General features: G+C 44.1%; 1 protein-coding gene across 1 annotated transcript; it reads left to right on the forward strand.

The window, feature by feature from the left end:
* The first annotated feature begins 7,170 nt into the window (after positions 1–7,170).
* Positions 7,171–11,347, forward strand: LOC143280285 (vitamin D3 hydroxylase-associated protein-like). The gene is made up of 4 exons (XM_076584914.1): positions 7,171–7,202; positions 8,366–8,587; positions 9,922–10,041; positions 11,252–11,347. Exons 1-4 carry the CDS (start codon positions 7,188–7,190, stop codon positions 11,345–11,347), a joined length of 453 nt encoding a protein of 150 aa, XP_076441029.1. The 5' UTR covers positions 7,171–7,187.
* Positions 11,348–12,514: the final 1,167 nt, after the last annotated feature.

Consider the following 12,514-nt stretch of genomic DNA (forward strand, 5'->3'; position numbering starts at 1 on the left):
ACATACAAGTGCATATCAATATAAAAACTTGTGCATACTCACAAATGCACGAACTGCACACACACACACACACACACACACACACACACGTTTGAACAGAAGCTGCATATTACACGTTGATGGGGCTGTTGGCTAGATCAAGAAGACGTATATATATATATAAATATTGTACATATTCATGTAAACAAAATTTTGTAATTAATCATTTTTGTAAACATACTGAAATACATCAAAGTTAACATTGCATGTATCATATTGCACATTAATTAAGATAAGATAAGAATATCTTATGATCTGATTAAGAGAAATTACATCAGTGTTACGGAGTGCCACAACCTGATTTCCGCGTGCAAGGGAATTCAAGTGCTTCTGTTTATTTGCACGTGTTTTTTGTACTGGTCAGTGAGTATATCTTTCTCTGCCCGGTTTAACTGGCTAGCAACACACAGTCTGTCGCAGAGGCTTGGAAGAAAAAGGAGTAGCTATTGGTGGCCATGTTTTTCATAATAACCTGGGAATCATTGTTAAATATTCCGTTCCCCTTGTTAGTCCCGACGCATGGATAATAAATAAATGTTTTCCTCTTTTTGTGTCATGTCAGCAGCATGGCCTTAATGGGAAAATGATATTTGATGACTGGAGAGTCTGTGGATATTCCAAAATAATCATTTGAACTAATATGAGTAGGGGCATAAATGGAAAAGGATGAATTAGGTGAAAGGGGAATGTGGACATTATATAGATAGTGTTTATCTTACGGGTCTTAATACACCGTCCCAGAGTTCCGGGGCAGACGTAGAGACAGCCCAGTCCGAGGAGACGGGATCAACCCACTGTCCGAGGAGACGTGGTAGCGGCCAAGTCCGGGGAGACTGGAGCGGGACAGACCTGACTGAGGTCTGATGAGGCTGGTGCAGCCTCGAGACAACACGTGTCTTGAAGACTAAGACACGTCCGAAAGAACCACGAAATTTGTGTGTGCGGCACAAGACCAGAGATGATATGTGTGTTGACTGTTCAGTTCGTGGACTTGTCCACTTGGTTGCATCGGCTGAGAGACAGTGGCGGACAGAACTGATTCTACGCAGATCCAAATAGGCAACTTTACAGATATTCGAAATGTGCTGTTGGAAGGAAAGAGACTGGTCTTGGATTACACCAAGACTGCGAACAGAAAGAGAAAGTGAAACAGGTGTGCTGTTGATCAAACAGAGTCAGGAAAAGAAGGATGTTGACGAAACTTCTTTGGACAGGCTATCATAAATTCAGTCTTATCATCATTTAGTTGCGGCTTATTGAGAGTCATCCAGTCCTTTCGGCCAGAAATGCACTCCCGTGTTTGAGTCACCAGTGCATCAAATTCAGCTATGGGAGCAGACTGATAAAGTTGAGTGTCATCAGCAAAGCTCTCATGCGACATCGCATGATGACTGATGACATCCGACACAGGAGCCGCATACAGCACGAAAAGAACAGGACCTAGGACGGACTCCTGTGGGACACCATACTTTAAGGCAGATACCCTAGAGTATCTACCATTTACACACACTTTCTGTGTACGATCTGACAGGTAAGACGTCATCCATGCTAGTGCAGTGTCACGAATACCAAAGGAAGTTTTAAGTCTGTTCGAGAGGATAGAGTGGTCGATAGTGTCAAAAGCTGGTGACAAGTCTAAGAGAGCGAGAACAGATATCTTAACCTCATTAAATCCCGAAAGCAAATTATTCACTAATCTAAGAAGGGCCGTTTCGCAACTATGACCACATCTATAAGCTGACTGGTGAAAATTACGTAAACTATTTTGTTCCGAATGAGCTAAGAGCTGCCAAAGGCGGAACTGGCCTTGGCGATGCGCAGCGTCACTTCTGCATCAAGGGCTCCGTTGCTGCATAGGGTGCTGCCCAGGTAGCAAAACTTGTCGACTGACTTGATCTCTCTGTCATTGATCTTGATTGCAGGTGGGAGGGGGGGAGGCACTGGCGTTCTGTAAGCTAGCCGGTTGGTACATGGACTCGGTCTTGCTGAAGCTGATGGTGAGTCCAAAGCGCATGCAGGAGGTTGAGAACCTGTCCATAATGAACTGCATGCCCTCATGGGTGTGTGCAGCAAGCGCGCAGTCATCAGCGAAGAGGAACTCTCTCATCAGTGTCTCAAACACCCTGGACCTGGCATGGAGTCGCCGCAAGTTGAAAAGTTTGCCATCTGTGCGAAACTAAATGTAGATGCTCCGGTCAGTCTTGGAAGGCATCAATCAGCATGGCAGAAAAGAGAATGGAGAACAGTGTGGGTGCCAGGACGCAGCCCTGCTTCACTCCATTTACCACAGGGAACGGATCCAACATGGTATTTTCCTGTACTCTCGCCTGCATGCCATCGTGGAAAGACGCAATCAGCTGGATTAGGCTCTCTGGACAGCCGAACTCTAGGAGGATCTTCCACAGACCATGGAGGTTCACCGTGTCAAAGGCCTTAGTCAGGTCTACAAAGACCATGTGGAGCTCCTTGTTCTGCTCACGGCACTTCTCTTGCATCTGGCGTACGGCGAACACCATGTCACATGTTCCCCTGCCTGAGCGGAAGCCACACTGTTCTTCAGGGATGACTGTGTTGGAGACATGGTCAGCCAGTCTGTTCAGTATGATGCGGGCGAAGATCTTGCCGGCGATGCAGAGGAGAGAGATTCCACGGTGGTTATTGCAGGATGTTTTGTCTCCCTTCCGTTTGTAATTGTGGACAATAGAAGCATCATTGAAATCCTGGGGGACCTCTCCTCTCTCTCCCAGATAGACTGGAACAGGGTGGTCAGCTTGTCTGTCAGCACCTCGCCTCCATACATGTAGATGTCAGCCTGGATTCCATCCACTCCTGGTGCTTTTTCTGACGTTGTCAGCTTCAGGGCCTTCTGGGTCTCGACCTTGGTGGGAGGGGCAGCTAGCGAGTCATTGACTGGTAGCTGTGGGAGGGCTGCAATTGCCTCGTCAGATACAGACGAGTCCCTTCTGTACGAGTTGCTTGATTTGCAAGAACTGGTTCTCCTTCCTCTGGCAGTCTTTATCGGAAATGTGATCCTGATGCCGTATATGCAGTGTGTTCAGGAGCTTGGAGATTCCAGAGTCGTTCTCGTCAAACCAGTCTTTGTGGCTCCTCTGTACAAATCCGAGTATCTCAGCTGCTGCTGTGTACACAGCATCTCTAAAGGTGCTCCATACCTCTTCTTGGAGAGCTGCTTGGATTTGCTGCTGCAGCACGTCCTTGGTGATAGGGATGCGGTGGATGTTCACCTTCCTAGGGGTTTCTGCCTGGCTGGTTGGAGCTTGCGTGCAAGTCTGATGTTCATCTTGCTGCGTACCAGGCGATGGTCCGACCAACACACTGCTCCTCTCATGCAGCGTGTAATGGAAACATCACCTCTGTCCCTCTGCCGGACAATCACATAGTCCAGCATGTGCCATTGTTTGGAGTGGGGGTGCATCCATGTGTTCTTGTACTTATCCACTTGTTGGAAGAGGGTGTTGGTTATGGTCAGTCCATGCTGCGCATAGAGCGAAAGCAAAAGCAGTCCGTTGGAGTTACACTTGCCAGTGCTGTGCTGTTCTAGGACTTTTGGCCACGAGGAGAAGTCCACGCCGACGCGGGCATTGAAATCCCCAAGGATGATCAGCCTGTCCTTTCTGTCTACCGCTGAAATGGTGCGGCTGAGCTCCTCGTAGAAAGCTTCTTTGACGTCATCAGGGTTAGTCATCGTCGGGGCGTAGCAGCTGATGACTGTGGAGAAGCGATCCTTGGACAGCTTCAGACGCAGGGTCATCAGCCTGTCGTTTATCCTACGTGGAAGGCTGTCAAGCTGTCGTGCAAGTTTGGTTCGTATGGCAAAGCCCACGCCTGAGGTTCTTGGGGTGCCATCTGGCTTCCCAGTGCAGTAGAAGGTGTAGCCCCCTTCAACTTCCTCCAGATGGGTTTCACCCGCAAACCTGGTTTCGCTCAGGGCTGCTATGTCCACCTGGTTGCGATCAAGCATTCTAGCAATGAGCGCTGTGCGTCTTTCTAGTCTGTCGTCTCTGTCTAACAGGGTGCGAACATTGCAGGCACGCAGAGTCAGGGCATGACTCCTGGTTCCTTTCTTCTGTTGTTTTCCACCGCTATTGTTGGATGTCCAAGTAGGTGCGGTTTCCTACTAGGTACTAGGTGAGGCAGGCTTTGTTTGGGGACTTTTATCTCCCTTACCCATGTGGGGAGAGTAGTGCTGTCCCTAAAAAGGGCTGCTCTGACACTGTGGGAGGGTACGGGCACTGCATCTGCCCCAGTCTACGGCGGATGACCATCACCCCACAGCCGCCTGCATGCAGAGTCGTGACAAGGAACTGCCAGCAGCATCCTCTGCCTGTCCCCGTTACCACTTCTCCATCGCCGCAGGGCTTGGGAAAGCTGGGTGTTGAAGGGCTAGCTCGTCGTTCCGACATTAGCCTGGTTGCCTGACCAGCACAGGTGACTTTTTTTTTTAGTGAAGAGGAGTTGTGCAGTCCCTTCCCCACTCTCTCGCCTACCGACGCTCACAGTCCCACAGGTGCAGATACTGCCACGTGTAGTCCGGCAGGTGCAGGTTTTTTCTTCGGAGCTCCGTCTCCTAGGAGGACTTCCAGCCAAGGATAAGAGCTCCCCCTGCCCTTTGGTCATCCTCTTCCGCCTTCACAGCGTTGGGAGACTTCACATGCGGCAGGTAGTACTGGGTTACATGGTACCAGTAGCAAGGGCTATGCCCCGGACCTGACTCTAAACTCTACATCTACTGGTGCACCCCAAGGTACAGTGCTGTCCCCTGTTCTATTTACACTGTACACAAATGACTGCAGAGGCACAGAGGAAACTCCTGTCATAAAATATTCTGATGATTCAGCTTTGAAGTTCTGTTCTTGGTGTGAGAAAAGCTATCTGGATCTCAACGTATTGAAAACAAAAGAAATGTTAACAGATTTTCGGAAAGACCCCTTGCCTGTAGCTAACCTTGTTACTGATGGTCAGACAGTGGATAGGGTCAATGAATATAGATATTTAGGGACCATCTTAGACAATAAGCTTACTTTTGACAGAAATGTTGATTCCATTCATAAGAAATGCCAATCTAGAATTTTTTGTTTACAGAAGCTTAGAAATGTTGGTATAAATTCAAATATTCTTCAAAGTTATTATCGATGTTGTATCGAGTCCGTGCTCACAGTTTCATTTATGTCCTGGTATGGAAGTTTGTGAGTAAGGAGTAAGCGTGTTTTGAACGATGTCATGAGTGTATGCAGTAAAATTGTGGGAGTGAAACAAGCTAGTATGCAAGAGCTGTGTGAAAGTCGAGTGGTTAAAAAAAATCAGGCAGATAGCAACTGACGACGCCCATAGTTTTGCAAAGTATTATGAGCTATTGCCATCAGGACGACGCTACAGAACTTTTAAGTTGAAATCCAGAGCTCTGAAGACTTTTATTCCACGTTCAATCCACCTTTTAAATTCATGAGAACTGTGTGTGTGTGTGTGTGTGTGTGTGTGTGTGTGTGTGTGTGTGTGTGTGTGTGTGTGTGTGTGTGTGTGCGTGCGTGCGTACGTGCGTGCGTGCGCGCGTCGTGTGCACGTGACAATTGGTTATTATGAATGTGCAATATGTAGGATGAATAATGTGCAATGTGCAGGATGAATGTACAATGGAATATGTCTAATGTTCACGTCCATATTCTTAATATATTTCTGTTAATGATTACGATGTATAATTAATTGCAATGTTTCAAAAGTGAATGCGAATATGTGATATGCTTTTATTTGAGAACATAACTGGATGACTCATTCAAAACTGGATGACTCGAAATAAGTTACAATTGAACGCGGACAAAACTGAAGATCATAGGAACTAAACAAAAACTGTCTTCCATCACAATTGACACAATCAAACTTGGCAGTACATCCATCCCTCTTTCCACGTCAGTCAGGAACCTCGGTGTTGTCCTTGACAATACACTGTCCATGCAAAAATTTATCAGTCAGACATGTCAGTCTTGCTACTGTCAACTGCGACGCATCAGTGCCGTCCGGAAATATCTATCCACTGACGCAACATCTAGACTTGTCGTTTCTCTCATTCTCTCTCGCCTTGACTACTGTAACTCTTTATTGTCTGGTCTGTCTGGTCTGCCTGCTTCATCCATTCAGCCCCTTCAGCGCATACAAAACTCTGCTGCCCGACTCGTCCTCAGACAGAAAAGATCTGAGCACATCACTCCTCTTTTGCAACATCTCCACTGGCTCCCTGTCTCACACCGAATAAAGTACAAGATCAGCACTCTATGTTATAGATGCATTCACAAAACTGCCCCTTCCTATCTCTGCGGCTGCCTTCACCTCTACACTCCATCTCGCTCACTACGATCGGCCTCGGATCCACTCTGTTTACGCATACCCAGATTCAAACACTCGACTATTGGCCGCCGTTCTTTCTCTGTTTCTGGACCTTGCGATTGGAATGAACTTCCTTTTACGCTTCGTCAAGTCTCCACACTCAGCTCTTTCAAGTCTGGCCTTAAAACCCACCTCTTCCCAAAATAGCCTCCCTTGCCTGCCCTTCCTTGTCTTTAGTTTCTGCAGTATTAGAGTTATGCATGCGTGTGAATGACTCGTGCGAAAGCGCTTTGATTTGTCTCAAGACACAAGATCCAGCGCTATATAAATACCATTATTATTATTATTATTATATGTTTATTACTCCTGTGTAATCAAGTAATCCACGTGTGTGGGGTGGATGGGGGGTTGGTGGGTGTGGGTGGGTGCTGATTATCTGGTTGTGGTTTTCCGCAATTTATCTTTATTCTTATCTTATCTGTCTATTATAATCAATTTGCAATATAGTAGGCTATGCTTATAATTATATTCACAATAATGTTTCTTAATTCTTTCTGGGTTTTTTTTTTACATTAAGAATACTAGTTATTACCTGCAGTGTGTGGATGTATGTATGAAACGGTGTATGTGATATTTTTTTACATTTGTGTCTTCGTAATATTCGTAAAAGTTGTTGTTTACTTGTCTATGTTGTGATAATGCACCTGACCAAATTTCTCCAGTTGGAGATAATAAAGTTATTCTTATTCTTTTTCTTATTCTTATTCTTATCTGCAGGTCATGTGAGCCCTCCACAACACAATACAGCTATGGCTCGCTCTCAGGTAAGCTCCCCTTCGTAGAACACAAATAGCTAATCATGAGAACAAAATGAGGAAATATTAACTCCTTCCCAGCCCCCCCCCCTTCCCTCGCACCCCCCCCGCCCCCCCCCCCCCCCCCCCGTCCCCCACGCCACCCCCAAACCCCCTCTTCCTAGCTTGGCCGCATATTACGGCCGCGTGCAACAGCCTTACAGAAGAAAAAAGTTCCTATTCAGCCAGCCAATGGTGTGATGGGGGGAAAAAAGTAGTGCTGGCTGCATACGCTTCCCCAGCAAAGAGGTTGTCTTCTATAGTTACCACACATTTCAGCCATCCACTGCTCACGTTAGTTTCTGTACCGTTTGGAGCTAGGTTGTATCAACAGCAGTTGTTAATTGGATTCAAAGCTGTCATTGAAGGTAGGTGAGGATTCTTCGTGTGTCTTGTCTGTCTGCAGATAGTTACCACGGTATATTATATTTCGGTTGGATGTTGTAAAGCTTTGTCTCTCTGTCACTTTCTAACGCAGTTGAAGTGTATTCGTTCTTTTGCTTTACGTCTTTCCACATTTGTGATTTTAGACGAAAATCCATTTTTTCCACAACCCCACCCCTGCCTTATATCATCACTAGTTTCCTTGTTCCTCTCTCATCAATTAGGATTAAAAAAGGAAAAAGGGGGGAAAAAGGAAGAAGAATATAAATGAAATAAGATAAAATCAACCAGTAGAATCACAACAAAGAGCCAACTGGGCTCCAAATTAAAGTGTGAACTATTTCAAACACATATTAATTATCATATAAGACATTTCTAATGGAAGCACATGGAACTGCAAATTTTGTAAATGACACAGGTAAATATGGTTTTAACTGTTCACATTTATAGATGATATGCACGGGGGTAATTTCATTGCTGCAAATGCAAGTCACATTTTAAGTATATTTTGTTTTTATGGCATCCAGTGGTAGTCTGGATATTAGACTGTTCTTATTTGTACATCTTCATCATAAGCAAATAGGATGTTTTAATGTTGTTGTTTTCTGCCTCCCCGTCGTTTGCATCGTTCCAGTGGCATTATTCCCACGCTGCTCATTCCGAGTCCCCCATACACAGCCACACCCTGCTTTGTTGTTGCTGCTGCTGTTGCACAGTGTTCTTATCCATCAGCTTGCTCATTGTTCCAGTTCTCAGAGGAGGACCTTCACCATTCAGCGCTGCCCACCATGTCATGGCTGTTCAACATTCCGTTCGGCTGGCAGTGGACGGCGGGCACTGTGGTCACTGCCGTGGTCACCTTGCTGTCTGTCCGAAGGGTCTGGTCCGTCAGGAGGCTGGACAGAAAACTGGAAAAGAAACGAGAACTGTGCCGAAAAAGTGTGCGACAGATTGAGCAAGAAGTGGAAGAGGTTGTGGGTTTGTTTGTTATTGTTTTTGTTGTGGTGGTTGTTTTGTTGTTGTTGTTTTTTCTTCTTCTTCTTCTTCTTTTTTTTTTCTTTTTTTTCTTTCCGCTACACGACCAACGACTTGCCGATGACTCTGTCGCAGTTGATGCATGCTGGAGGTTTTCATGTCTCCATAAGCCACCAAAAACTACTAACATAGATTGCAGGATCTTTAACGTGCGTATTTAATCTTCTGCGTGCGTATACGCACGAAGGGGGTTCAGACACTAACAGGTCTGCACATATGTTGACCTGAGAGATCGGAAAAATCTCCACCCTTTACCCACTAGGCACCGTTACCGAGACTCGAACCCGCTACCCTCAGATTGAAAGTTTTGTGTGCTTCTTGGCTGAAAACGCTTTGGAACAACAGAATGTAAAATGGCATGAGAAAGCATGATTCTGAAACACTGAACAAATCGTGAATTCTCTTATATTGGTGCTAAAGTCGATTGATGAATTCCCGTCCCATCCCCCAGAAAATGGTTATGTAGTTTCTCCCTGAAAATGTCAAAGTTATTTAGCGAAAAAGCCCAGCCGCATGAACACGAATGCAGAAGAAGAAAAAGAGGGAGAACGTATAGGAGTCGTTGATGACAGTGGACAGTTGTGTGTGGTCAATGTTTAGCTTGTTTGTCACAAAGTAGAGTGGTGATTTTTTAAACATTGAAATTAGATACTATCGCAGTCCGTGGTAATACATACAGTTTGTCTTCACAAGATGAGATACACTATCGAAAAAGAAAATTAGAAAAAATGTCTACATTAAAAAATACAAACGGTTATGTTATCTAAACCGATGTTTGATGTATCACTGAGAGATAGAGAACTTTTTTTTTTAATATATCTTTGCCCCATCGCTAGTTTTTTGTGAAAACATGAACAGTAAAACTGCTGCTGCTATGTTCATGAATATGGATTGGCACTCAGGTAATGGCGTGTGTGTGTGTGTGTGTGTGTGTGTGTGTGTGTGTGTGTGTGTGTGTGTGTGTGTGTGAAAGTTGTTTGTTTGTGATATGAAGACATTAAGAATTGCCACATTCACTGATGGAGTTTCATACACGTTGTCGCGTATACTAGTTGTTTATCTGTCTGTGTGAGGACCTATCTCTTTGCAATTATAGAAGGGAAAATGTTTTGTTTTTGATTTTGGTTGTTGTTGCTGTATTGTGGGTAGGGGTGGGGGGTATTTATTTTGTTGTTTTTTTTTAATTATTTCATTGACACCTTAGGTCTCTTTTTCACTCCTTTCGGATTATCCAGCATGCATGGTCACAGCCAATTGTTTCTGCTTGCAGCGTAACTTGCCTGCACCAGAGAGAGACGCTATTGTGTCCCTGCCTTTGTCAGCTCTTCAGACAAAACTTCAGAGCGGAGAACTGAAAGCAGACGATGTTCTCAGAGCTTACCAACATAAAGTGAGAGGACTTATTCTTCTTCTTTCGTGACTGCAACCCCCACGTTCACTCGTGTGCCTACGAGTAGGCCTTTACGCGTATGATCGTTTTTACCCCGCCATGTAGGCAGCCATACTCCGTTTTCGGGAGGGGGTTGCATGCTGGGTATGTTCTTGTTTCCATAACCCACCGATATGGATTAAAAGATCTTTAAAGTGCGTATTTTATTTTCTCTTCGCGTATACACACGAAGGGGGTTCAGGCACTAGCAGGTTTGCACATATGTTGACCTGAGAGATCAGAGAAATCTCCATCCTTTACCCACCAGGCGCGGTTAGCGAGATTCGAACCCGGGACCCACAGATTGAAAGTCCAGTGCTTTAACCACTCGGCTGTTGCGCCCGAGGTGACTGATAAAGTAATGAGAACAGTATCTAGCAGGTCTTGTGGGTGACCTGTGATAGCAAACGGCTGTTTTGCGCACTTTTAGTTCTTGTCTGGTATGTGAGGGTATGGCGTTAGAACCTTACTGTGGCATCACTGTTCTCACTGTAGTAAGTTGGACGATTTTTGTCCGCATCTGTTTGGTGTTCGCGTATTGCTTACGTGGCGAGGTTATATTCTCCACTGTATACGTTTGACTTTGCATCCATTTCAGTATTTTTGGAGTTTATTTATTTAGACTACGCATTGCCCGTTATTCTTATGGAGTTCTGTCACGGAGGTGGTGTGTGGGATGTCAGATGACTAAAATATCTCTACCCTGTTACAATTTACGTCATCGGCGGGATCGTTGTACACCATCTACAAGTAGTTAAAAAAAAAAAAAAAAGAGAGAGAGAGAGAAAAGTTTGAAATACCATAAGCTTTTACGGACATGAGGGCAGTGAATCCATACTCACTATGTCTAGAGCTTGGCACAGGGAGTCGGGGACCCAGTCCTCTCCTACCGCCGTTTTCAATTTTCCCCAACGAGAGAGAGAGAGAGAGAGTGACTCAGAGACATACAGCTGACGTTACAACCAGACCCACATCTATTGAAATTTTATATACCAGTTTTTCTTCTCCATATTAATTTTTAGCTATTACAAAACAAAGATTCTAATTATGCGCGTGGCTTTAGAAGTGTTTTTGTTGTTGTTGTTTGTTTTTTCGTCAGTCATGTTCTTTGATCGGCATTAGTGAAATTATTAGAACCTGTTTGTTAAAAAATGAACTCTGTGATCTGCAGGCTTTGGAACTGAACGGCCAGCTTAACTGCGTGGTGGAGTTTATCACTGAAGCAAAGGTTTGTGTGAGAATCATCGTCAGCATTCTGTTTGTGTGAGAATCATCATCAGCATTCTGTTTGTGTGAGCATCATCATCAGCATTCTGTTTGTGTGAGAATCATCGTCAGCATCCTGTTTGTGTGAACACATTATCAGCAATTATCCTGTAAAATAATAATAATAATAATAATAATAATAATAATAATGATAATGATAATAATAATGTACATTTATATAGCACCCTTTCTCACGAAGAGCTCAAGGCGCTTTACATGAAAGAAAATATTACAAGTAACATAAAACATTCATGGCCACTCTTTATAATAAAAAAAAAATTTTAAAAACCCGCCCCCCACTCACACTCTCCCTTTCCCACTCTACATATATCCAAAGTGAGCTGACATTGGTGGTGCTGGAGAAAAGGAAGCTGAGAGTACTTATAGATAGCTTTTAAAAAGATGAGTCTTTAGTGATGAGCGAAAAGCAGAAATAGAATCAGATGCACGGATATGATAAGAAAGGTTGTTCCAGATGTGAGGAGCAGCAAAGAATAAAAAAAAAATGTTCACCATAGGTTATTGTATTGACGCGAGGAAGTTTCAAAAGGTAACCGTCAGAGGAAGAGCGGAAATTTCTTGTGAGAGTGTAAACACTGATAAGGTCAGAAAGATAAGTAGGTCATGCTGAGTGGAAAGCAGAATAGCAGAGACACGCAACTTTGTATTTAATTCTCGCTTCAGTGAGGAGCCAATGTAGAGTGCGGAGGTGAGGAGAAATGTGATCAGTACGTGGGACTCTGAGAGTCAGACGGGCAGCATTGTTTTTAAGTTTTAATGCCTGTTAATGATGCTCACACAACAGGATGATGTTCACACAAACAGGATAATGCCTGTTAATGGTGTTCACAAAACAGGATAATGCCTGTTAATGATGTTCACACAAACTTTTTTAATTCCTTTGTTGGATTAAGTGCTTATCACAAGTGAGCCAAGAAGGCCTTGCCTCTTTTGTTCTTTTTTAAATTCATCATTTGCAGGTGTTTTCCAGAACTTACATGACATTGGAAACTTGCTGTTTATTTCACAGTTATACGTAAGCTAGAATATATTTGTCTGGCGCATCATCATTTTATCCTCATGGTGGAAGAACCACAGTTTACTGAATTGAAAAAAAAAAGAAAAAAAAAGAAAGAAGTAGTTCAGATAACTGTTACTTGTATTTATT

The sequence above is a fragment of the Babylonia areolata genome, chromosome 3 (assembly GCF_041734735.1).
Source record: "Babylonia areolata isolate BAREFJ2019XMU chromosome 3, ASM4173473v1, whole genome shotgun sequence".
In the NCBI taxonomy this organism is placed as follows: Eukaryota; Metazoa; Mollusca; class Gastropoda; order Neogastropoda; family Buccinidae; genus Babylonia; species Babylonia areolata.